Here is a 27,048-nt window from a genome sequence, read left to right as displayed (position 1 = left end):
TCAAATTATTAATTAATTAATTTATTTTTTATAAAAAGAAATGTATTTGATTGTTTACTTGAAAATCTTTTATGCATAGAGGTACCAATATGATTGGATTATTCTAGGTCAATGGATATCCATTTGACTTGGTCTAGGCTGGATGACCAAGTGATTGTATCCTTGGTCAATGAGACGCTTGTCTCAAATCTGACGGGGCATGAATTATTCTGTTGATGAGAAATTATCTCAATTGGTTATTTGGTTATTGTTTGTCCCTAATAACAGATAACTTAATGTTGAAGGATATCAGCTTTGGTCAGGGCAAACCCATTCTCACACCGTCCCAACAACCTCTTGCAACCTTGCATCAGGAATATCTCTCCATGAAATAAAGCACATGAGTGTGGAATATTCCCCCCTGATGGAAGCTGAACTTGAAGCATGTTATATAAAGGATCACTCACAACTGCTTCATATACATGATAAAAAATACATTATTGAGGAAGGACAAGAACCTCCCAAAATCTGCTCAAGCTCCATTCGGATTAAGGGATCCCTGGTTGCGTTTTGCTATTGCGAGTCAGTGCCTTAGATCCTTGCTGAATCAAGAATTCATGCTATTCATTGTCAGGTGAACAGCTCTCCATCTCTTGGTTTATCATTATGGGATCGGTGACAAATACCTCTTTGAACTTTAATTTGCGACAAAGGCCTTCCTCCATTAAAGTTCAGTCAGTTAACTTAAAAAAAAAAAAAATCTCATTCAACTGTTTAAAATTTTTAAATCCATAAGCTATCATTTTCTCATTTATTTGAATTGCGATTCAATTAGTTTTCTAAATATAACATTTGAAACCCTCTTTGTTCTTCCAATAGATCATTGCAGATAATTGGATGGAGTCAATATTCAAATGGAATAGTAGAGTTTCTTTTTGATAAATATAAAATTATGGTTTTGTTTAGTTTTTCTTGATTTATTGGAAAAAGGAGTAGATATTTTTTTATATTTTAAGATGAAGAAAGACATTGATGTGAATGAAATGAATCAATTAGGGTTTAAGAGAAAAGGCCAAGAAAAAGAAAATAAGAAAAATTTAGGTGGACATTTTGGTAATTTAACATATTCCATTATCACAAATGAAAGCTCAGGGGTATTTGTCATTGACGCCAGGGGGTTTTATAATTTACGTATTTAATTCTGCATAAAATCCAAATTCAAATACTTATAATATTTCTAGTATTATAGTCGAGTCCTAATGGAATAGTTTTTTGACCAATCAAAACCCCCCTGTGGATTTTGATGAATACTACCTAGTTCATTGGTTACCACTTTTGTGATAATAGTAGGTTCAAATTATTGACAAAATATGCCCTATCAAGGTGTTAATATTCTAAATTATAAAGCTTTTTTTTTGAGAAATTGATTATTTTCAGGGTTATGCAGTTCTAAGGCTATGTTTGGGAGTGCTTATGTTAAAAATAAATGCATAAAAACAAGTGCTTATTTGAATAAGCATTTGTTTGCATTCGGCACCCAACCTTATCAAGTGTTTATTTTTTATATTTGGTGTTTGGTGGTCCTTTTCTCCAATAAGCACTTAAATAAGCAATTGTGACTCTTTTGCCCTTCATTTTCTTTCAAAATTTCAAAACATCAAATCCAAAGTGAATAAATAAAAGTACTTTGATAGAAGTCCTTTTATAAAAGTACTTTACAAAAGTGATTTCATAAAAGTACTTTGATAAAAACACTTCCATAAAATACTTTTATGAAAGTGCTTTTATAAAATTACTTCTATAAAAGTGTTTTCATAAAAGTATTTTTATAAAAATGCTTTCATAAAATTATTTTTATAGAAATGCCTTTGTAAAATTGTTTTTGTAAAAGGGCTATAATTGGTATTCTAAAAATTTTCTGGGGACAATTATGGGAGAAAAAATTGAATAAGTGTTTATTATATGAACACATAAAAAAAGTTAGAAATTTGAGCTTAATAAATAAGTTCTTATTTTTAAAATAAACACTTATTTCCCAAACAATAATAAGTGCTTAATATTATGATCTCTACCCAAATGAATACTTATTTTTAAGCAATCCCAAACATGGCCTAAGAGGCTACTACCCATACACCCCTTCCCACGTATTACTTAGAACTTTTTTGATTATCGATTTTAGATATTTCCGATATCAAGGTCCAAAACAACTTATTTTTCGCTACTCTAGTCCGAAACTACATGATTGGTCAGGAAGGTTCACAATTATAATGCCTCTCCGTTTTTTGTCACTCATTTATCACCACCAGTCACCATTTTTCTCATTAGTCAAAGTTCACCACGGATTCCTCCCATCCGACGGTTATGATACGATCTTCGCTCATAAAATGCTTTTGAAACTACCTTTTGGTTCATCTTCCGTTACCAACTTACCAGGAGTATCATTGTTTTTCGCCTTAAATATGGCAAAAAAGTGGGTTTTTTCTTTTTTTTTTTTGATATTTACAAATAAGTGGGTTTTAAACTTGGATGATTGAACTGTGACAATTGGTTCCTACCAAAAAAAAATAATAACTGTGACAATTGGGATTACGGACAAAATAGCACGGAAAATCCAAATTGATAAGGATCATGGACCCAAGTCTAGCTCATGTATAAAAACGGGCCCTAATAACAAAAAAATCGATATGCTAGGATCCAGGGAGGCCCCTAAGAGCGTTGAAAAATCGAGTATGTGGGTATATGTGGATATTGGTGGGGATTTCCAATTTCTAGTTTTCACTTTTAGGACAGACTGGTGGATGTATAGGGTTTGAGTGGAGGGTAGGAATCCTCCATTAAACAAGGGACGCCCCAATACATTCTAACTATGTATTGGGAATATCTTTCGATGATAAATAGAAAAAAAAACTTAAACATTATCGAGAAATGTTTTCAATACATGATTGGGATGTACTGTGTGACATTGTGGGACGCCCCTTGGAGGGGAGAGGGGGGGGGGGTGCTGATGTGAACTTGGGTGAGGAAACAATCAGTGACTTCGGATGGGCTCTAGCATGCCCTGCAGACACCCTACAAGCCACGAATTGGGATCTTCTGTCAACAAAATCACATTTCAACCCTTTACCAACATTATTTCACACCATGCATCTTAACTTGAAGCTAGGGTCTACCATAAAAAGGGAACCTGCCATGTATGAGATCTGCCGTGTGAGATAATGTTCATAGAGGGTTAGAACATATTTTGTTGGTAGTGGATCCAGTCTCAACAGGCCGTAGCCCACCCCCTCGTTTATTGGGAACATCTCCCATGCGGTGGGGGTGTGCTTTGTAGGGAGCCTATCCTCCTCTCAGTCAGAATGCCAACTTGAAGTGCAACAGTAGAAACAGTACTTGGCTTACAACGCCAATCTGAGTTCACACTTTCCCCCCACAGAACACACCCCAAAAGCGTCCCACATGCACATCTAAGCATGTATTGAGAACATCTTTGATACTTGTCATTGGAAGATGTTCCCAATCTACAATTGGGAAGTACTGTGGGATATTTTTTGGGCACGTCCTATGGGGGGTAGATGTGAATGTGAACTCCGCGAATCCTCCAATGTTCTCAAAATTGGACCAGACCGGCCGGTTGAACCGTGACCCGGCCTCATGGCTGGTCCAGACATACTCCTAAAACCAATATGTTCAAAAAACTGTTTACTTGGCCGGTGCAACTGGAGAACCGGCAAACCAGTCCCGGTTTTGCATAACCGATCGGTTTTTCAACATTCTCGTTTTTAGTACAAAAAGACAAAAAAAACTTAAAATTGGGTCAAACAACCCCTAAGGTCCAATGAAAAAACCCAATCCCAGCCAAAAATAAACCCTCTTCGATTGATCTCTGATTCTCTTGTTCCTCTTCAAACCTAACCTAAGTCCAGCGACTCCAACCACCACCACCACCAGCGCCTCGCTACCGATGCCATTACTGCCGACGCCAGGTAGTCTCTTCCCTCTTCCTTCAGTCTTTCTTCTTCTTCTTCTCCTCTTTGGTGGCAGCGGTGATGCTGTTCACCGCCTTCTCCTAGTCTTCTTCCCTCTTTCCTTCTCATCCTCCTCCTCCTCCCACCGCCTAAATCTGATTTCTTTTTCTTTAAGTTTGAATATGATTTATGCAACATTTAGTCATTTATTTTTTTAATTCTTGAACTTGAAATTAATTAATTACTGATAGTTTTCTTACAGGTTTGATTTTTTCTTCAGACTTAGAATTTGATCTTTGCTTTAAGGCTTTTAGTCCACCAAATTGGACCAAGATACACCACTAGTTGTTCAGTCTTGCAAGTTAGCCTAAGCCCTCTTGAAATCTTAAAATAAAAATTTAAACTTGAATAAATTGATTTCATATTTTGAATTTAGGTGATATTGATATTTAAATAGTTGAAAATTCGAACTAAATTTAGAACACTGATAATGATAATGTGATGCTAAAATAGCTAAAAATTGAAAACAATTTTAGTTTATCATGTATGCATTATAATTTTTGAATTGATATTTCTTGAAATGCCTTTATTATGATGGTGATTATAATTAGTATTGAGCCTTGAACTTTATCGGATTGTTGATGTATTTGTCTTCATTGTGGGACACATTGTCTTTAACTTTGAAAATTTAAAGTATTTATTTCTATTTTGGATTAATTATCATACATATTCAGTAAACACAGTCCGACCTCCGGTTCAACCACGATCGAATCTCTAACCCGTCAACCTCTGCTTTTACCGGGTCGATACCCGATCCGGTTCTCTGAACATTGGAATCTTCCAATAAAAAGTTTCCTTGTAATGCAAGTAGCATCTTGATTGATTCACTTGCCGTTAACAAAGTCTGATGTGACTAGAAACGATGCTCTTACTGTCATAAAATTGGATATTCCAACTTGGCATAATCCAATATTTATTGGTTTGTGGGTTAGGGGTCTATTAATCAATCCAATTTCATTTTAAGCCAATTTCACTTGAGGAGAGTTTATTCTTTAAAAAATACAAAAACCTCCCCTAAATTTTCTGACAAACATAAAAATCTCCTTTATAGTTTTACTTTAACAAAAACCTCCCCTTTATTTTTAAAAAATTCAATAAATACCTTCCTTCTGTCAATGACAAATGAAAAACGTTTAAAAGATTTTTTTTTCAAAATACCTATTTTACCCTTTTACGAATTAATGTGAATTTGTTTTTATTAAAATAGCCCTACACTCCCCCTCCAACCTTCCCTCTTTTTTAATTTCCCTTTGATTCTATCAATCTCTCTCACTGTCCCCAACGTTGCGGCTTCTACTTCTCTACTCCTCGTCCTGGTTGTAACAACCATACCGGTGTGGTTGTCCCCAGAGAACACCGTCACCGACACTGTAACTGGTGGCGAGCTTGTAGTAGACATGATAGCCCTTCCCTCTGCGTACGGATTAGAGCCTACCCCAATTGTTACCGCCCATCAGTTCCTCTTCTCATGTGCCCCAATTCCCCTCTTGCTCATCTAGGGGTGGTGTCAAGGGAATGGTGGGCTTCAGTCGCAACCGAATTGGGTTACTGTCGCAGCTTGCAACAACGCTTAATTTCAATCGGAAGTTCGCTATCTGTTTGCCATCGTCAACCTCATAGGATGAAGTTGTTTTCTTTGAAAATGGGCCTCATACGGTGGTTCCAGGCATTGACCTATCGGAGACACTTCAGTTGGAGAAGAATCTTGTACAGTTGGATGTGGGTGCTTCGAGACTGGGGTTCAATTTTTCACTCTTGACCCAACAAACGACATGCTCTGACTTCAACCTCCATCCAATTCGTAGAGGCTCCTCAATTTTCGTCTCTCTCTCTCTGATTTATTAGGATTTGTATTAACATTGCTGCACTATTTTTTTGGACAAACTATGTGAATTTTAATTTACAGACGTTTGAATGAAATTTTACTTTTTCCATCAAAGGAGATGGATGGGTTCGACAATTCAAAGGCACATTCCCAAATAACAATATTACACCAAAATATCTAGGAAATTAAATTTTAATCGGATATTCAAACCTGAACTAGAAATTGCGAAAAAGGTAATTGGAAAACTCACTCCATTTTGCTTGCAATAGTCAACATCCGTCCAGCAGTCCTCCCCTTTGACGACATCAGCAGGCCAGTACCGACTTGGTATGGTGGCGGAGATCGATGATGTTACCACCACCCGTCTCACCCCACACTCCTTCATCGCTTTTAGCACAGTAATCGTCCCTTTGATCGCCAGATCCAAAAGCTCTCTTAATTAATTAAATAAAATTAATTTTCATTTGTTTTGCCTCAGAACCTCTGAGAGGGACCTCAGGGTCTTCGACTTTATCCACAATGCAGGGGAAGCAAGGTGGAATACGTTGACGGTTCCATTAATCGTGGCCACAAGAGAATCGTAGTCGAGGAATAATCGATGTGCCATTATCTTCTGAACTCAATAGCAGTCAGCCAGGTAGAACCAAATTGGTCGAGCAAGACAGTGTTTGAGCAGCATCGTGAGGAAGAAGATGAACAGTGTTCAGGCAAATTATGGAGTTGCTGAGACGGGGTTATTTTAATTCATAAAAAGGTAAAATATGTATTTTGAAAAAAAATTGTCATCTTTTTAACGTTTTTTGTCTTGATCATTGATGGAAGGGAGGTATTTATTGAATTTTTAAAAAATAGAGGGGAGGTTTTTGCTAAAATAAAACTATAAAGGAGGTTTTATGATTATCAGAAACTTCAAGAGAGGTTTTTGTATTTTACCCTATACAAAATAATAAATCAATCAATTCGGCCACTTGAGCGCTTATCAAGATGTCTGTTAATTACACACAAGGTGGATTAAAAGGAATAGAATAGAACAGAAATACCACGTTTACTTTAATAGCAAATAAGAGAGAAACAATGGAAAAAAAAGCTATGAATGGATTTCCTAATTTTTCAGCCGTGTTCGTTTATGACCCAGAAAGCAAATGGGTGAAACATGGATAGGGCTTATCAAATTTATATCAAAAGGTTTATTTCTAGGAAAATAAATTAGGGAACATAATTACAACCATGATTTTTAAAATTGAACCAGTCAGGGGTCCAGTTATCGGTTCGAACGGTCTGATCATTCGACCCAAATAACTGATTCGTTTTGACAAAAAAAAATAAAAAAATTGAAAAACAGTCAAAACTGTTAGAATGATTAATCGGCCGTTCAGTGATTTATTGACTAAAATCAACGATTTTATAGAAAAAACGATTTTTGGGAAAAACGAAGCTGATCGGGTGACCCATGATGATAATGCTGATAATGCTGTGTAGCGTTTTTCTATAAAATTAATTCTTTGCCTAATTTTCCCTGTTTTTTATGTGTGAATCAACATACTGGTAGGGTAGGGGGAGGGGGACGAGAAGCAAAAACACCCGAGAAAAAAAAAGTAAAAAAAACTAATGAAAGAGGACTTGCTGAATCTTTACAAGATCTAAAAGGATGTAAAAGACATGCTGGAGAATTAGAAAAAAAAAATTTCACAACACTCCAGCAGACCTCTTTGAGGTGAACAGTATGCACCAAAACCAAAAAGGAGTTGGGCAACGCAGATGTCTGGGACTTAAAAAAATAGGAGACGAGAGAATGCTTTTTTTGTAGTTTTATGGCATGGGAGGATACATTGACTGACTGATTTAAGATTTCAAGGTTGTGCCAGACTACTCACTCACAAGTTGCAGCATTTGGTTGATGCCAATAAATTCATAAAGATTTGGGATTTGGTTTTTTGTGTGATTTAAAATTAGGATATCCATTAGAGCTCTGTCTGTTGAAATCCTAAAGTAGTAATCCGCGGAAGAACAAAGGCAGGTGAAAAAATAGAGGAATCCTAAAACGATCTCCTGTTTGTCTTCTTCTAAGGTAAAGAAATGGGCCCATTCAAAACGGTTAATTTGTGCTTTCAGATGAGATGCATGGAGAACGAACATCGATGAAATCTTCTTCTTTCTTTTTTTCTTTTTCAGATACTTCTGAGAGGCTCAGAACCCATTGTACATAACATGACTTTAGAGTGACTAGTCAATACCAAAGTGCAGAGTTGGGCAAGAACCCATTGTCCTGGGAGAGTGGAGGGGCCCTTGTATTGGAGGATTCTTTATTTGAAATTTTGAATCCTGAGAATTCGTAGAGAATATTTGGTGCTGCTTTCTATGGCCCGGCTATCATGCGACAACCATCGTACCTTGCGTAGAGAAACACTGTATATATTTGAACCCAATCCATAACTCTTTTTATTAATCACCCTCCTAGCCTCAAATAATTTCCTTATACTACCTAATACCTAGACATTTCATATATATTTTAGGTCTATTTTTTCCCTTTTGTTACGCAATTGCCTACAGGCTACAGCTATTATTCCATGTCTATTCCATCCTGTCCCTTTCCTCTCTCTTTATTTTTTCTGGTTCTGGTGTAATCTCGTTTTGGGCCTTTGGCTGCCATCAAAGCGCATATTTACACACATCTCACAAGTCACACCACAAAAGGTCACGTCGCTGGCATCCTTCCTCACCGTAAAAGCATCACGCTTTAATCATGACCACCACCACTACTCCCACCACCGCCTCTCAAGTCTAAAGTCTAACTGTCTCAGCACAGACTACAACCATCACCATTGCAGAGTCTCTCCTTTCTCTCACCCTATTTTATTAAAAAATTCAAATTATCAATCCAATAAAGAGGGAAAGGACTCAAGGAGAGAGAAATCATAAAACATACGAGCACAACTACACAAGGAGGATTGTCTAGATAACAGAGCTCAGACCTCAAAAATTTTGAAGTAAGCGGATTTCGAATGACAAACAACATAAAATTTAATTAAATTTGGATTAAAATAACTTAAAAATACAAAAGTGGGAATAAACACGAGAGAGACTTGTTATTGAGTTTCCCGTGGCACATCTGTAATCGAGAGCTCCTTTAACCATTCAAATGTGCGACGGTGAGACATGGCTTGCTTTCCCTCATCCTGCTGCTGTTGTTGTTGTTTCACGAGAGATGTTTCATGAAGATCACTTTCACTCACGTTTGAATTTCTTTTGTTACTTTTGATCTTAGTAACAAGTACCCTCGAAGAAACTGTTTCAACTGCACTAACTGAACACTTACAGCTACTCAATCCACTCTTGTCGAGAAAACTTTGTTTCTGCGTTGTTTTCTTCTCTATTTTGGCCTCATCAAGACTGCTTCTGCCACCACAGGTACCATTCCTGGTATTATGACTGCTACTGCTGTTACAACTCTTGTTTCTGTTCCGTCGCTTGAGGTCGTCCAACTCAATCTCCGGCGTCCGTACTACGCCCACTCGGAAAAGTCCCCATATCGTCGATCGCCTGTCCCGGTTACCTGCGTTCCCCGGTCGAGCAGTAGCACTCGAATACCACAACTGGGGTTTTGGACTAGGGTGGGTATGAAAATGGTTCTTCACTCTTGGCTTATATCCGGTGGCGTTGACGGAACTGCTACTCGACGAGTTATGGCTTCTGCAACTGCTGCTTCTGCTGCTTACGCTGGTAAAACCACAAGAAGAACTATGCTCTAAGGACTCTGACCTCGAACCGCAACGACTAAAATTTCGACTATCTTGACGGAATCCGGTCAACCCACTATCAGAGCTAACCGACAGTCGTAAAGGTAAAATCTGGCCCTGAAAGAACACGTCGTCGGCTGCACACATTTCTGATTCTGTCAAAAGAGAGGCACCCCATGAACCGAACTCGAAATCCTCTTCGGTTTCAAGAGCTTTAATTTCCTCACTTGAATGCTTTTCTCTCTTGATTTCCATAATCGGAAGATCAGAGAGCGACAAGGCTTCTGCTTCGTCCTGTTCTTCTTCTTCACGGGAATTGAAGGCCACCCACTTTACCTCGCTACCTCTATTCGCCATCTCCAGAGCTGGAATTCTTTCAGCAGAAACACCAGCCGTTTCCTGCGAACATGCAAAGATGGGAAGAAAGATTGAAGAAATGTATGGAGACTGAAATACTTGAATCCTTAGACAAATAAAATCTGGTAAAGCGGTCAAACTAAAAAATAAAAAAGAAAAACCTTTAACGAAACGAATAAATTAAGAGGAAAAAGTGAAGAATTGCAGTGCAAAGATGAGCCAAATTAACAAGCGAGAGAAGCCTAGAAGAAAGCAACTGTAATTGCCGGGGAGGGTATCTGCTATTAGCCTATTACCTTCCGAGTAACGACCACTCGGCACGCTTTCATATATTTGAATGCTTTGTGTTTTGGTTTGGTTAGTGGGAAGTTGGGATCGATGTTAATTAATTAATGTTCTTATTCTTTTGGGTAATGTGTGATGGCTTTGTTCGTATTGTCCCACTCACCACATATATATGTACTACAAAACAAAACGACCTCTATTTATTACCTAAGACACGCTTAGAGAGGAGTCGGTGAGCTTGATTCAACTGGATTTTTTTTGTCCTTTAATCTTTCTTAATCTGTGATTTTAATGTTGATTTATTAAAGTATGAATGTTTATCTGGTCATGGATGCCCTGTGAGGAATTTACCCAAAAACTTTAAAGAAAAAGTTGGCGTCGTAGGGTCTTTGGTTCATGGTCCTAATCGGAATGGTCTATGAACTATGCTCATAATCGGTTTGGTTCAGAAATGAATTGGAATTAGTTGGAATGAATTTCATTCTTAAAGAACGGGGAGAGAATGACAATTCCTTCAAATGTAAAAATGTTATTCCACCTCAAATGAAAATGGGATTTTAATTCCGTCCAACCAAACAATAGAAATTGAAATGACCCGTTCAAGGTTCTGATTCTAGACCTTTATTCCTAAAAACCAAATGGGCCCATTCTATTTGTAAATTGTAATATAATATACATAATTATAATATTTTAATAATATTCCAACATTTAAACTGAAAAAGATCTGCCGTGTCAGAAATGGGTCTGGAGCTCTGGCGTAGGGTCTATGCTCAGCCCCCACCTGAAAGCCCAGTCCAGACTATATCCAGGGCCAAGCCTATGTAAACCCCTTATCTTAAGCCCAGACCATGATCGTCCCTGGTTGAGTTGAGGATTTGTGCCTTGACACAAAATGTAGTCTAATATTTTCTGTGCGACGTGAAGATCCAAATTCCTCTTTTTTTCAAGCAATTCCAGTCAACAATGAATCTCACAGTATTGCTATATTACTATTACTATAATAATAATAATAAGAGTTTGACAGAAAGAAGAAAGAGGAACGACAGACGAGTAACTGTTTGATGGATCCCAGTCGTAGGGGTGAAAAGATTATAATGTTTGTCCTGCATTGGAGATATCAAATCCATCATCTTCTTTCAACGTAGGTTGGTTAGTTGCCAAAACACCCGACCCATATGCTTCCAAAATCTAACGTAGGAAGGAGATAATGCTTCTACTTCTTGGTTGGATCCATCCAAGGGAAAGTGCTGCTCCTGCCCCCACATCACCCTTCCAGAAACGAGACACGTCTACGTTTCTAATGCATGTGTGGCCCAAATTGGTCGGTCCTGGGCGTGAGTGTAGCTATATATATAGCTGAATATATATCCTAAAGTTTAAACGACTTTATTTTCCCTCAAGCAACAAGCATGCATGTGCAAGTGTAATGTAGTCCCAATCACCCAGTTTGGCTCCTATCAAGAATCGTAGAGGTTGGAATTCAGACTTCATATACGTGTTTTGGTTTGAACTTTGAAGCCGTCGTCTGCATACACTACATTCTCTAACTCCAGGCATTAGAATATTTAAATTCCCTGTTCTGTTCTGATCCAGCTTCATGCATGGCGTTTGAGATTTGAGAAGGAGAATGTGAAATTGTGAATGTCTTATGTTATGTGTCTGAAAAATGAATTGCTACCTACGTACAAGGCTACAAATATGAGCACTCGAGTCACGTGCTACGATTATGACTCTCCCCACTTCCCCACTCCCTAAGGCCTAATTAAGCCCAGTTTTCAATATAAACCTGTTGATGTGCTTCCTTAGGTTAGCTCATAGACTCATAGGTGGTGTCGTGGTGTTTTTTTTTTTTTTTTTTCCTGAAGTATAAAATATAGATGGATTTGGATAAACCCTATTAAGGGAGGGGTCTCACTTTAGACTTTACCCGTGAGCGAGATTCGCTCCTGCTGAAAATAAAGTTCTTTCATCCCATTTTCATCACTTGCAACGATATCACGCATGGACAACCAGGAAAAGCCATTTTCTGTGCATAGAAAGTGCTTTTGGTATATGGCCTTTTCTTTGTCTTTAATTTAAATCCTTTCTACTTTTTTGGAATATCTATATCTCTTATCCAAACACATTTTTTATTATAAATTAAGTTAGATTTATATAATGATAAATTAGACGCTATTCATAGGCCAAGCTCAGGCTTGGCTTTTGCTAAAATTTTAATAGGCCCGGTTTCAAACCTGAGTCCAAAACAGTGTAAAGTTGAATCGGAAACCTGACCTATGAACAAGTTTACAGAAAATAGATAAAAAAAAGAAGAAAAGATATAAAATAAATATGGTCTTCTTTTGAAATGCAAGAGCCCGAATGGGCACTACTGGAATTACAAACACAGGCTCTGGGACAAGAAGTGGGTAGAGGAATTGGTTGTACATTTAACTTTCTCACAAATTTGAAATTTTGCACACAAACAACTCACTTGCCTTTTATGCTATGTAAAAGCCCGTGCTCAGCAATGAATACCCATTTATTGGTATTAGCCTCTTCTTCAATTAGGATTAATGAGAAAATATCAAAGGCAACGACAATTGCTAAATCTTGAATGAATAATGTGTTGGTTATAATTGATCTGGGTTGGGTTCAGAAGGAATTGTCTGTTTGGAAGTTTGCCCCAAGATTCCTTTTGTGTTTTGGGTAGAGATGTTGCCGGTTAATCGGATATTCAAAATGGGATGTGTCAAAATCATCCCCACACTATACTGTCGGCCTTCATATACTTCGTTCAAAACATTACACCATTTATTCTCAAAAAAAAAGAAAATAAATAAAATAAAACAATACAACATTTATTATTATTATTTTTAAAGCCCGTAGGCAGCATACAGCATTTAAATGCCTCACTAATTATGTTTTTTTTTGGTAATGCCTCAGTAATTATGGTTCAGTACCATACTATATTATCATTCTTAATGTTTGATTGGATTCTTTTTTTTTTTTTTTAATTGTAGGATATTATTAATATTAGAGAATTACCTCACCTATAGGTTGAAGGGTTGGTTAAAATGATATCGGGGAGTATCAAATGGTCTTAATGATCGTTGCTCTTATTATAATTAATTAAATTGTAGTAGAAGGTACGAATCATGTGCAGTGATGTTAATAGATGAGGTTAAGTGGTAAATTTGTGTCGGGTCAGGGCTGGGTTAGGTTTATTTCAGCCTGTACTAAATCTTATCCGTTGACACAAGGATTAAAATTGTCATTGGGTGTATTGGCCGCTATGTATCGTGTTGGGGTCCTTCTGATATGTCCCTATACAAAAGATGTTTTGAGGTTCCACCTATTTCAGCGGGTAAACATTTTGACGGGTCTTAAATCAATTCTTCTGAATAAATTTTAAAGAAAAAATTTAAGAAAAAAAGAAGAACGAGCCAAGATACAGCCTTATACATCCAATGTATCAGGTATATCAGGCTGAATCGATATTTAGAACCTTGCATTGACATAATACAATCTTGGCTGAGTATTTGTGGCTGAGAGCTGAATTGTTAAGGCTGCAATTATTTTCAGCATAAATTCAGACTGGTGAAAAACTCCATTCTTGTTCCATATTTTCACTCGTGTGTTTATTTTTAGCTTAAGTTTTACATAAAAAATCAATGTAAACCTCATGTAGCCTTGAATTTTACATCGTAAATACTTCATTGATTTTATTGATGCAATATTAACATTGATTATCACACTTCAAAAGGTTCCAATGGTTTACTCATTTTACATCGCTATACTTTTACATCGATGACAGTTTACACCGAAAACAAGTAGAGCTTAATGGCTTCAGGTTGAGACAAAAACCCATACTGAACACGACCTATAATGCCAAGCACTTGCCCTAGCCTCACTTCTACTTAACCTCAATATTAGTATTTCTATTGTTAATGTCAACACCCATTTTGATGCCTATATTAATAGTTGACGAACATAAAATGTTGCAATTTGAAATTAATTCTTGCCCCTTTCTCCCAAATAAAGGAAGAAAAGGTTGGCCCTGTGGGTTGGATGTTGATTTTTATAAAGAAAATAAAAAGAAGAAATATGCATATCAACAGCCATTGAGGGTTGCATGATCTAAATAATGGAATGCGTGCATCTCGTCGCCTACAAGCTTCATCTCGTGATTCCGTCCTCTTATATTACAACTCAACTTACAAAAAGAAACTATGCATCATCACGGATTCACGGCTATCTGGTTGCTAAGAAGTTAATACTAAAAAAGCGCTCTTACTCGGTTACTCCTACTCGGCTTGCTAGCCATTTAGGGTTGGCCTGAGCCCACATTCTTGCAGCCGTCCAAGGAATTTTGTATATCGATCGACGGTCGCAGCAGCACATATCGATGCGAACTCCAGTTAGCCTAATTACTTCCATGATTGACTGCTTGATGCAGCACTCGCTTATTATCCATTGATGATGATCAATGTGTGCTTTAACTATTCGCTCAAATGCCCAATTGATAATGATATTCTAGCTGCAACATAACAGTTTTCATCGAAATCGTGCGCATCGATATAGAAAGAACGCATGAGAACACTTTGAAAGGCATAAAATCGTGATCAATTCTATCATACGAGTACAGCTGAGCTGAACGTCAATAATATAACCTGATCAAGACCCCAAGTCGCTCATTGAGACACTGATTAATGCACGAATCATGGTACCGTATTTAAAGCCTTCCCAATATGAATTCTCTGATAATTAAAGTGGGGTTTCTAGCTAGCATGATGGGATGAGAGGCATTTGGTTCGTGAGGATTGTTACCAGACAAACAGTACTAGCAAGGTAGAGGCTGTATAAGAGGGTGGCGAGTGGCGAATGGCGAGTGGCGAGAGAATTGAGGGACAGAAGGAGTGCTAATATTAAACGGGGTTCTGGCAGAATGTAATACGAAAACAAATTTTGTGGGCGAACGTGGGCAGAGTCCTCGTGGGCCGGGGATCCGGACTCTACGCAATTTGTTTATTCTTCCCGAGCTTGTTTGATATTTGCTTATTTTTAGGACTTGTCTCTAAAATGCTCCTATGTAAGAAGTCAATCAATTAACTAAAGTGTATATTAGGTTTAGTGTTCATGCCCAATACTATATTAATCATTGTTGGTTCTATAATCGATTTCTGATCTTACGCATGATTTTTAAAACCTAACTGACGATCTAACCGGTCAGGGGTCTGGCTATCGGGTTGAACAGTCTGATCGTTCGACCTGAATGATCAGCCCCGTTCTGACAAAAAAATTAAGAAACGGTCAAAACTGTTTGAACGTTTAACCAACTGATTTAACGGTTTATTGACCAAAATCAATGGTTTTAAGAAAAAAAACGATTTTAGGAAAAAACGAAACCAGTCAAGTGACCAGTTCCTGGTTTTTCCAGTCCGACTGTTCGGAGCAGTCCGGTTTTGAAAACCATGGGCATAAGCTATTAGCCAAACAACGCATATATGTAATCTGTTTATTGCTGATCTTTATTTTTATTTTACTTCATTTTTTTCTAGCACTCGAATTTGTATTTTGGGGTTTTATGAAACATCTTTCAATAAATTTTAAGTAAGAATCCAAGAAAATTGTAGGGTTGTAGAATGACATTATTTAGCATGACACGTCCATCTCCAATTTTCCATCAATGTAGACGCATCGATCCCGAAAAAGAAGCAAACACATGCAAATGTTAGAGCGAGGGACACCATCACAGTAAGGCAAACCGAAATTATAGGATAGGCAAGCCCCATCTAACACAATGCGCGCACTAAGAAGAAGCCAAACCAAGGTTGGGGACCAGGACCAGCAATCCCGATCCCATACTAGAAGAGAATCAAAATACCTTTCTTTCGATAAATACTCATTTTTTATATAAAAAAGAGTTGATGTATACAATCTCCTCAGCCAAGGATCAAATTTTCGGTTCGCATTGGAAACCTCCCGGTATGTCTTATAGGGGGTGTTTTAGGGTTTAACTCGGTTCAGGGCCAGAAGAGTTTTAGCGACCCTTTTGAATCAGGTTTACAAAAAAACTGAAAGAAAAAGGCTGTATCAGACTGTATCCATATTTTGATCGTTGTCTTCAGTTTGATTTAATAAAAAAATGAATTTAAATGGAAAAAAGAAAAAGAAAAAGAGAGAGAGAGGAGGAGGACTTCAGTTAAAAGTATTATTTATTATTTTTTTTTTGAAGCTGATCTATAAAATACTTTAGTTGAAAATAGACGAAATCAATTATGTAACAATAATATAATATTGGCCATGACTTTTCTTGGCAGAGTCATTGCTCATGAATGAACAGAGACAAAAGACATCATTGACCCACAATCCAATCTTAAATGAAAGGATTAATAGTATGTTTGGTTTGAACTTTGAAAGGAAAGGTAGACAAAGGAAAAGAAATGTGGGAAAACCTATACTTCTTTTCCCTATTTTTTCCTTTAAACCAAATACAGCCTAAATATATAACGATCATCGTTGTCTCACCCTTAATGGAGAGTCATGGGTTTCATATAACAAATCTATGAGTGTTTGTTTAACTTCCAAAATTTCTAAATGGGACAGAAATATAAACAAATACTGTAGAGTGCAGATAGTAGTCCCCTCCCTTGCTCTTCTTTTTCTCTCTATAGCTCTTGCGATTAGCACATCACCTTCACCTTGGATTTCTTATTTAATTTAACTGAACAATAATCGTTGATCCTTCCTAGATCGCCAAGCTGAAATTTTTGTCAACTATGGATAGAAACAAAACTAACCCAGAAGCGCGTTAAACTGAAAATGGAGGGCCAACTTAACCCGCGGGCCAAACTCATGTCCAAACCCGATTAAGACGGATTGGGCTGACGGCTATTCGGCCCATGAACAGGTTAGAGCGATGTTATGGGCATTCTTGGTGTTTTGTATATTAAGGCTTAGTCTGGAAGAGTCAAAGATTAGACCAATGGATGAGGCTCCCACTGATGTGGGGTTTGGGAAGGCACAGATATACCGCAGCCTTACCCTTATAAATACAAAGAGGCTGTTTTTAAGACTTGAACCCTGATCACCAAAGTTACAATGGAATAATCAAACCTAAAGATGCAAATAAATCTGATCATATTCGAATCATGGTATATTCAAATCCGATTGATTATTACTGTGGATCTGATCTGATTGGATCTAACAAACATTGATTCGAGTCTGATTCCATTAAAGATGTCTAATATTTGAATTTGATCCGATCCGATCCGTTTTGTTTCATTTCATTCTGATTCGATCTGATTTAATTTTTAAAAATTTTAATAAATTATTAAAAGGAAAAAAATATAACAATTTATATAAAAAAATACAAATATTTTTTTTACTATTTTCATCATATATATATACATGACATAGAATGGCACATGACATAGATTGAATGGTCCTCGTGCCAGTGATGTCAAGCGAATTCACTGCCGGAAAAGTTGAAATTGATGCTCTAACACAATGCCAAAAAAGTTAAAATCGAAGAAACTTGTATTGTTGCCGGGAGAAGACGATTCTTGTAGTCGGCGCCGGAAGAGACAATAAAGGTATTATTTTTGCCGCACCGGGATGGAATGAGCGTGATCGAAATAAAGAGGAAGGTTGGAGTTGAGTGGTCTCTTCTCCTCTCTCGTTCGTTCAATTTTCCAATTTTCCATCTCCTAATAAAATACTCTCTCTTGTTCATGCAGTTCAAACAAATACACCCTCGAAAATTGGAGCGCCAAACAGGAAACCCACTCCACCTCCCTCTTCTGTTTTTGTATATAGATTTTTTTTTTTGGTTCTGTTCTTCTATAAATCAATGGTGTTAGGAAAACCCTAGCTCTCCGTCTTTTCAATGTAACCAAAATCTCCTCCCCAAATCTAGTACTAACACACTCCCGTCTCTTCTCCGTCGTTTGAAAACATTATCCCCACAAATCCCGCCACCCCAACCTTCCGACGCGATTTCCTCACCTCAACGGATTCCTGCGAGAATGGCTTTCCTTCATAAGAGGTCAACCAGCAATGTCGTCGGAGCTTCGTGCCAATCGGAGATAAGTTAATGGAGAAGTTGAGAGGAATGGGCGTAAACAAAGACCGTCTTCGATTAGACAGTTTGATTCTTCCAGTGACGTAGACGGAACCTAGGGATGGGATTTTGGTCGAAGACACGCGTAAATTGCTTAGGCTATCGCAGTTGCAAAATGTTAAAGTTGAAATTGAGACAATCCTAAAGAGTTCTATTCCATATTCGGAATTTGTTCAGATCTGTATGAAAGGTTGCTCCAATTGCGATCAAGGTTTGGAGTTAGCGAAGATGTTGGATCAATCTGGGACCATTATTGTTCTAGGTGATTGCGTCTTCCTCCGGCCTGAAGAGGTGAATATTCTTTTCCTTTATTTTTCTTCTTTATTTTCTCTTTTAGGTTAATATCCTTTTACAAGATTGAGTTCAATATATTCATGAACCTCTAGACCAGAAACCTCAGCAACACAATTTTTTTCGTTTCCCGATAGGGTCCGCTGTAGGAAGTGAAGAGACTTCGAGATGAATTGTATAACAAGAAGACAGCGAGGCAGCAGCGCGTGTTGGCATCTTGGATTTTGTTGAAGATGTGACATTAGAGCGAGTATGTAGATGGCCGAAGTGATCGTCTAATTCAATGGTCGGAGAGTTTGGGCTTTGTTTCAAGAAGACATTTTCAAAAGTCTTAAAATGCATGGGAGGTCACGTGACATATATAACTGATGGTCCTTTAACAATAAGTACTAGATTGTGCATTTTAGAAATTCAGGTATTAAATTGTCGCATCTTGAAGTTCCGATACTAAATTGATACTCGTCCTAAAGTACAGGGTATCTATCAAGAATTTTCCCAAACTATTAATATCATTTTTTTTCTTATACCACAAAAAAAAAGCTATTTAATCAATCATCCATTTAAACCGAATAATTACCACCATCCCTTTTGATTTTCAAATCTCTCATTTTTGTTTTTTCAATTATTGAAATCAATGCCTGATCCATCCGGGGAGTCAAGCCAAGTCAGATTGTCCGGGATAATTGAAGAAAAAGCTATTCTTTTGATGAATTGGAATTTGCTCCTCACACAGCCGACCTCACAAAGAGCATCTCCCATACCAAATGGGATTTCCTCGTACCCACGAGCGGGTAAAGAGTGGATAGGAAAAGTGAGTAGCAAGAACGGGGCTGTGAGGTCGGTGAGGAGCAGGAACTCTCCAAGTCCCTTGAGTTTGTTAGTCAAGTGACAAATTGTGGAGACCGTCCACCGGCAAGATAAGATTTGAGCTTTTGGGCCGAATATGGGATGGATAGCTGTTATAATTCAATTGACAGTGTCAATCAAGAGATGGGTGATGTTCTCTGAAGTTAATTGGCATTTTCGTCTTTCACTGGGGTCGCAAGTAGACCTGTTCATGGGCCGAGCCCGGCCCGACCAACGGGCCTATAACTTGGGCCCGAGCCCGGCCCTGGCAAAAAGCCCGAAACTCGAACTCGAGCCTGAAGCCCGACCTAATTGAAAAAAAAAATAATTTTCCCTATTCAAATTAGAATTAAAAATTCAGATAGTATTTTTTTTCTATTTAAATGAACAAAAGGCCTACAAGATGGTATTTTTCCCTTTTTTTTATATTTTAAAACACAATTTTACATTCTTAAATAAAAAAAATTATTCAAATGGACATAATCACATAACTAATTTTAAGTTTAATATTAGGTCGGGCCAGGCTGGGCCGGGCTCGGGCTCGGCTATTTTGACAAAACCCGAGCCCGGCTCGAATTTATTGTGGGCTGGGCTTTTTGGCCCGAATTTAAGCCCGCGGGCCTATAAGCATGTTCAAGCCCATCCGGGGGTCAGGCCGGGCGGGGCTGGCCCGTCGGGCCACCTAGCCCATGAACAGGTCTAGTCGCAAGTAAATGCTGCGACCAAGGTGGCAGCAAATGTGAAATCCTTGTCATTAACGGCATAACCTGCGTACCGAGTTCACCTACTCCCATTTTCCTTTTTCAAAGGCAGTCGAAGGAAGAAACCTGTATGACTACTACTTGGGGTACTTGCTCAACCATGCTTATTATTGGTTTCCATACTTTCTCTACTGTGCTCATATTTCTGAAACCAACACCAAAGAGAGTGATAGATGTGTAGTAGGAACCTGTTTGATGAGGGTCATCAAACAAATTGCAAATTGTAACGTGAGGTGAAATTGCAAACTGCACACAGACCAAGTCAGTAATGAGTGTGGCTTGAACCCTACTACCTGGTGGATTTTTTAAATTAAGCTTTGATTGGTGTAGTAGGGAAAATCTGGGACAATCAGGGATTGGGAGTGTTTTTAGGGATGAAAATTTGATCATTTCTGCCATGTTCTCATGCCCAATTGGGGTGGATGACTCACTTAGAGTAGAGATCTTTACAGTTACGGAAAGAGTTCGGAAAGCTAAGGAGTTGAACATTAGAAAGGTCATAATTGAAGGGGATTTAGAGGTGGTGATAGGGTGGCTAAGTAAATATCACAATGGTTTATGAAAGTACAACAATGAGAAGAAGAAATTCAAGTGGCTGGTGCGGGAGATGGAAGTTAAGACATGTTGGGTTAAATGATCGGCTAATTCCCTAACTGACGGTTTAGCTAAACAAGGGGTATAAAAGGAGTCACTGTTTTGGGCAAAGCTGTAACTTTAGTGTGCTTTTTTTCATTTTTTCCTTTTCTTGAGGTTCTTTGATACTCTTGGAAGATAAATGTGTTTGTCTTCCTCTTGTAAATCTTCTATTAATGATTTAATGAACGTGTTATTGATAAAAAAGAAAGGGTCATCAAACAAATTACAATGCAGATCTCATCTAAGGAAAACCATGTTGGTTTAAAATGATAGCACAAACACCATCTTAGCGAGGATTGGATGGTTTCTTGTTCCTCATTTTGTGATAATCTACGACTACTGCCCTTCGACAATATGGGCAGTCCCCACAAATTTGCACCCAGGGGCCTAAGCATGCCGAGTGGAACCTATGGTCACAAGGTAAGCAAATCAACTGATTTCCTTCTTGGAACCTCTCCAGACATATGCTACATTCATGTGTTCCCCTGTGAATTGCTTCCCTATCGCATTCCTCTCTATTGCTGAAAACTTCGTGATGCAAACGGTTAACCTCCTCCCAGCTGAGTCCTGGTGGCTTCTTCTGGTTCCAGCCTTGCGTGGAGGTGGAGGAATACAGGTCTATCTCAGCAGTATCTTCAATAAATGAAGCACCCCCTGGCAACCACTCTCTTAGAATTTCAGCCACCCAGTCCCCTGTTGCATTTACAAACCTGAGTTCATCGCTGGATGCAAACTCATCCCAAGATATGCTTGTTGATGCCCCTCTGCTTCTTTGCCTGGCATCAGACACCCAGAAATACAAATAAGGATTATTATTACCTGATATTGTAGTAAGACGTTACATACATGTAATCGAAGTACACATTTTTTCTATTGGATCAAAGAGAGTAAACATTGAATAACCATGCGTCTAAATGCATTTGACAAGTGCAACACTTACTGTCAACTATTTCATAGAGAATTTATAAATGCTGGGAAACATGCAAGGGGTCTGGACCAGCCACACCTGATACTTGGTGAACAGAAGCATGGATATCCCACATTTTTACAGAACAAGCAACTCTGATGGTCCAGTTCTTTTTTGCTCTCCCACAAAATCTCTTAATTGATGCTTAATATCTAGAATGACCCATCAGAATGGTATAACTTAATTCAGAGCATTATAGCTAGCACAAAGTGGTACAAGTGGGTGACCAAAAGAAAAATATAAGCAAAATAGTTTCTATAGCTAGTGCAAAATAGGCATCTCAACTCAGCTCAAAGAGATTTATCCCAAACATAAACACATGACACAATTTCATTTAGATTCAGATGACATTGTAACTGGTATAGCCAAATTTCGCAAGCACTTATCCATTAAAAAAAAAATCTAAGCAACGTAACAAATGCACAACTAACCTACTTCCTGAAAGAGATACCCCTCTCAGTCTCTCAAGAAGCCTTTCCCTTGCCTGTAATACATCTCCAGGAAGTCTGTCATTGCTAGAGAACCTCAGCCTATCAGTTCTACTTGAAGTTTCTGTGCCAAAGATGTTGCCTGTACCAGAATGATGACCACCATGGTCTACTCGAACAGGTTCTCGCTCCTGAGAATGCAAAACAGCACTAAAGAATGAGGTCTCAAAGAAAGTAACTGTGCAAATTACAAACAAAGATTTATCACTGTCATGATTCCATGGAAAAATCTATGAATGCCGGAAACACATGATACCAGAAAGGCTTTGACCAATCACAACCCCCATGAATTTTGGTAAAAATCCACCTGATTGGTTCCTACTTTTATGATGCTGGTTGATTGGTTCTATGTTTTTCAAGTATCATGTCTTTCTGGCATCATAGTTGAACTCTGATTCCATTTGTAGATCAGTTTGTTCATCATATACATTGAATAATAATATACAATAAATCCCAATGGTTTTGCAAAGATCATAAAAGTAATGGAGGAAGAATTGGTGTGGTGGAAAAGAACTTGAGAGACAGGGAGGAAAGAGGAAGGTGGAGAAGAAAGAAAATGGAAATGGATTGGTTAACTATACCAGTTGCAAATCCTCACAAGGGATACACTGAATCACTTTGATCCAAGGCCTACATGTGCATTAACTGGTGCTTAGAAATTCCAGTTAAGCATTGCATTACAAAGCCAATGGCTGGTGGATGGTAAAAACTGGCTTGTTGGTAATGTCTCTATCAGGATGTAGCAGAGACTTGGATTGAATCCCACCTTCACCAGGGCCTGGGGGGATTATGGGTTTGGGGGATGAGCTACCACCTGTTTTGTAGCCCTATGACCCCCTCCAGAAAAATAGAAAAAATTATGGCTGGTGGTCCTTTAATGAGACACAGAATAAATGTCCAACAAAACTTTCACTTGTTTTACAGTCATCGGGGGTTACAATTTGACCAACAAGAAGATATCTCATTTGGCCAGTCAAAGAACTCAGTTAAAGGAATTTCTTATTGAAGAGGTTTTCATAAGAATTTGTAATATGAGACTCATGAAATGCCTGACTTGGCTTTCTAACAGAAGAACAGAATTATCAAACAAGAGGAAGGAAATGATTAGAAAAAAAAAAAACTAGATCAGGTTGCAACTTGCAAGATTACCAAAATGAGAAGTAATTAAGTTAGTGAGCTAGCAAAATTGGTTAAACAGTAAAATGAAAATGACAATAAAAAAGGTTGACAAACCAAAGCCATGAAATTAAGAGGGTGTGGCAGAAAAGGTGAGAGTGTTTATCAATATAATTAGTAATTAACAACAAAGCAGCTATTGTTAATTGAAAAATCCACTTTATTAATTGAATATAACAAAAAGACCATGCAAACAAACGGATAGTGGGTGAAGTCTAGTCTCAATCAAACAATGGTCTTGAAGCTCTAAATGACTAGGTAAGAAAGTGTAACGATGCTACAGCAAGTTAGCAACAATTTGGCATCTGAATTTAGTCAGAGTGCTAAAATATGTTGTTGAAAGAGCTATTGCAGATGCAAGCTTGATAAGAAAGCTGCTGCTAGAGTTATTCCAAAATGATGGACGCCTGACAAAGATATGTTGCTTTCCTAACCACAAACACAAACGTGCTACCTTTACTTATCAAAACATATTGGTCCAGGGAAACGGGAAAGGCTATGTAGACTCGATGGCAACACAAATAAAAAAGGATGACCAAGAAGAAAAAGGCTGTCTATATAACCAAAGAACAACTCAAATTGCACGTCTTAAAAATCCCAAGCTTAATACAACGAAACGGTAACGCAAATACCATGCTAGCGCTTGACAGATAATACCCTGCGGCACGCATAATCACAAAGAAGAGACAGATGAGGAAAATTTTAACCAGTTAGGAATTAGGATGACAGGGAACCTTTATGACCTGAAAATTAAAACGTTTCATTGAAAATTTAATTCAATCACATCAATACGAACAATTCAATAAGCCAAGCATCGAACAGTTATGCAGCTACATATCTTTTTTATTTTTCTTTTTTGTTCCATTCTTGGGTAGATGCACTGTTATGAAGAAACCTAACACCTCATTGTTGCACAATCTAGGGTTTCGTTTTCGAATTAAAAAAAAAACGTAAATAATATTTGATGTTTCAGTAAAAACAAAACAAAATAATGAAACATTAAAAAACGGGAAAGAGATGATTGTTTTCCCAGACCGTTTGAAAGCCGCGAAGGAATAGATGCCTGGCATGCGAATGCGGAGATCGCCTTAACGGATCGCAATCGTCGCCACGATGATGACTGTGACGACGGTTCGGGTGGGGGTGGTGGAGATTCCTTTCAAGAGTGTAACCTATCCCTAGGTCGGTGGCGTTCCGGGCGTTGCGAGACCTCCGATTGTAGAAAAGTTCCGAAGCGCTCGTCATGCAAAACACTCTCCTGCCCTTTTATCTGTATGCAATTCGTTGTTTTTTGTAGTGAAAATAAGGAAAAAACATAAAAAAAAAAAAACATGCAGGAAATCAGCACGCTGTTTACAGCACAAAATATATATTAATATTTAGGAAATTGTAAACGAAAGAAAAAAATAAAAAAGAAGCGAAATACTAGACCTACAGAGGCTTAGAAATTAAAAAAAAAATGCGAAGACCTACCTTCCCAGCAATCAATCTACCAACCAAATGAGCGAGAGAGAGCGAGAGAGCGAGAGAGAGAGAATTGAGACTGAAAGAGGTGCCACCGTGACCGTGTCAAGAAAGAAAGGGACGGGGGCAGAGTGTAGAATGAACCGAACTGAAATTCAACGCAGAGAAGAGAAACGAAATCCATAAAAAGATGGGAGCGATACCGACACGTCGGATCCTCGAAGGCTCGAACCCCCAAAATAAAGTGGGACCAATAAAGAATCTGAAGCAACCGTTTCGTGTGGTCGGCTGGACAGTTACGAGCTACCGCAACAAATGGAGATGGGTATTACCTATTACGAATTTACGATCAAATGACCAATTTCATTACAAAACCAGCAGTAGCGCAATATTCGATCAAATGATCAAATCCAAGCTGGGGAAGTCGGGTTTGGGTTTACGTTCATCCGAAACCACTTGCATCGCCGGTGGCTGAAACCCATGAGCGCCCCCAACCCACCAAGGCACCAATAATCCAATATAAAAAGGAAAAGAGGTTTATAAATTGTCAATTTATACATAATATAATACACAACAAAAAGAAAAGACATCTTAATTATCACACGTCAAAACGACAAACCATCTCAAAAATATTAAAATACTCTTCTCTTTGTCAAGTTCTTGTCGCATCCACGCTTTACTCAAGGTACATCCCATACGCGAGCTACATTGTAACTTTGGATTTCGTAGGCTTATCCCCGAATTTGTCCTGCCTTATTTCAGGATATCAGATTGGCGCCCCAGTGTCCCACAGCACCTCCCACCCGGGAGCAATGCATACTGTCATACTGTGATGTGATGTACATGTGGGGTGCTTGTGGGCCGCCCTCTGTGAGCGGGGATCAATCTGAACTCTTATTTCAGTCATTCCTATTTCCTTTTTTTTTTGTCTTCTTAAATAATTAAATCTATAAGGCCGGTTCAGGGTCAAGGTCGGGGTTGGAACGAAATGGACAAATACCATCCCTCTCTCATCTTCGATCCTTGCGTTTTCTCAAAATCCACCACAAACTTTGATCAATGGTTAAAAAACCTACACCGACCTGGGCAAGGTGGGGTAAAATCCCATGAGGATGAGTCAGATTGCCATTTCCTATACATTGTTATGAAAGTGAGCAATTCAATAAATTCCTAAAATCCTTGTGAGCTTATTTACAATTTATGTTAGGTTTAAGAGTCTAACAATGATGAATTCATTAATATTTGTTATACCTAAATTTCAACCAACTTTAAAAACATTAATCAAGACATGTTTTATCACTGATTCTCGTCTTTTGCAGCACGGTGCAATTGATGCACTATAGATTTTGCCTAGGTTTAAATTTTTTTTTCTTTTCAAAATTGACTTCGCTCAAATAAAAATTATATATATTGTGTTTGTGTAGAGATGTTAATTTTCCCCGACCCGATGGGATTGGGGGTGGAGATTGAACAGGGATTGATAGGGATCCCCAATCAGGGTTGGGGTGAGGGATGGGGAATGAGGTCCCGACCTCGCCTCGGCCCTGATTAAACATCATTTATATTAAATAAATATATATATATATATATTAAAATATATTTAAATATTATTTATATTTTAAATAAATTTATTTTTCAGAAAAAACTGTTAACAAAAAAATTTAGAGATTTAGGTCCCAACGGAAAACCCGCCCCCATCGGGGATCGTTATGGAAGATAACTTTTATCCCTGATGGGGATAAAGACGGAGACTAATTTCAAAATCCCCATTGACATTCCTTTGTGTGTGTAAAGAAATGAACTACTAAAATTAAAGTAATCAAACTCCAACAAAAAAATGGCTACCTATTGTAATTAAGAAATTCCATTAAAAGGTTAAAACAAATGTTGGTTTTGATCGAGCAAACAATAAAAAGTTGTGTATGAGAGAGTGAGAGAGAGGAACAAGGAAAAAAAGGTTAAAGAAAATTGGGAAAAGGGAACTAAAGGCTCCTAGTGGTAAGGTCAGTGTACCTCATGTGCATCCAATTCTATCCTCCTCTCCATTCCCCATTCCTCTATTATGTTAATAGTATAAAACAAAAAAAAAAAAAAAGAAAAAATGCAT

At 38.0% G+C, this 27,048-nt stretch overlaps 2 protein-coding genes, 1 long non-coding RNA gene and 1 pseudogene across 5 annotated transcripts; 2 read left to right on the top strand and 2 right to left on the bottom strand.

Moving 5' to 3' along the window:
* The first annotated feature begins 314 nt into the window (after positions 1-314).
* LOC148791215 (uncharacterized) lies at positions 315-6,736 on the top strand. The gene is made up of 2 exons (XR_016076571.1): positions 315-613; positions 6,355-6,736. It is a non-coding gene; the product is annotated as an uncharacterized LOC148791215 (long non-coding RNA).
* Positions 6,737-8,724: 1,988 nt separating this feature from the next.
* LOC104607818 (uncharacterized) lies at positions 8,725-10,363 on the bottom strand. Of its 2 annotated transcripts, none has more exons than XM_010273547.3 (2): positions 10,220-10,363; positions 8,725-9,965 (listed from the first exon to the last, which is right to left on the bottom strand). In XM_010273547.3, exons 1-2 carry the CDS (start codon positions 10,250-10,252, stop codon positions 8,916-8,918), a joined length of 1,083 nt encoding a protein of 360 aa, XP_010271849.1. In that variant the 5' UTR covers positions 10,253-10,363; the 3' UTR covers positions 8,725-8,915. The 2 variants fall into 2 exon arrangements, with proteins under 2 accessions (XP_010271849.1, XP_088744674.1); XM_088888548.1 differs by having other exon boundaries at positions 10,085-10,220.
* Positions 10,364-17,109: 6,746 nt separating this feature from the next.
* LOC104607829 (calcium uniporter protein 3, mitochondrial-like) lies at positions 17,110-19,165 on the top strand (annotated as a pseudogene). Its single transcript, XR_737009.3, has 3 exons — positions 17,110-17,201; positions 18,053-18,603; positions 18,741-19,165. The product of XR_737009.3 is annotated as a calcium uniporter protein 3, mitochondrial-like (transcript).
* Positions 19,166-21,017: 1,852 nt separating this feature from the next.
* Positions 21,018-25,263, bottom strand: LOC104607835 (putative E3 ubiquitin-protein ligase RHY1A). Its single transcript, XM_010273582.3, has 4 exons — positions 24,951-25,263; positions 24,513-24,747; positions 22,245-22,432; positions 21,018-21,622 (listed from the first exon to the last, which is right to left on the bottom strand). The coding sequence occupies exons 2-4, from the start codon at positions 24,720-24,722 to the stop codon at positions 21,133-21,135; spliced, it is 888 nt and encodes a 295-aa protein (XP_010271884.1). The 5' UTR covers positions 24,723-24,747; positions 24,951-25,263; the 3' UTR covers positions 21,018-21,132.
* Between the last annotated feature and the right edge of the window lie 1,785 nt (positions 25,264-27,048).

Source organism: Nelumbo nucifera, chromosome 5 (genome assembly GCF_055504915.1).
Source record: "Nelumbo nucifera cultivar China Antique chromosome 5, China Antique-T2T, whole genome shotgun sequence".
Taxonomy (NCBI): Eukaryota; Viridiplantae; Streptophyta; class Magnoliopsida; order Proteales; family Nelumbonaceae; genus Nelumbo; species Nelumbo nucifera.
Note: the sequence above shows the minus strand (reverse complement) of the source record. Positions and strands in the feature narration are given on the sequence as shown.

What these genes read in the sequence shown, in the direction of transcription:
- LOC104607818 (XM_010273547.3), bottom strand. Translation starts at nt 10,252, where the DNA reads ATGAAAGCGTGCCGAGTGGTCGTTACTCGGAAG. An exon ending in GAGTGGTCGTTACTCGGAAG is followed by an intron (nt 9,966 to 10,219) that starts GTAATAGGCTAA and finishes GCATGTTCGCAG; the next exon opens with GAAACGGCTGGTGTTTCTGC.
- LOC104607835 (XM_010273582.3), bottom strand. Translation starts at nt 24,722, where the DNA reads ATGACGAGCGCTTCGGAACTTTTCTACAATCGGAGGTCTCGCAACGCC. An exon ending in TCCTTCGCGGCTTTCAAACG is followed by an intron (nt 22,433 to 24,512) that starts GTCTGGGAAAAC and finishes TTGCATTCTCAG; the next exon opens with GAGCGAGAACCTGTTCGAGT. An exon ending in GTATCTCTTTCAGGAAGTAG is followed by an intron (nt 21,623 to 22,244) that starts GTTAGTTGTGCA and finishes GTCTGATGCCAG; the next exon opens with GCAAAGAAGCAGAGGGGCAT.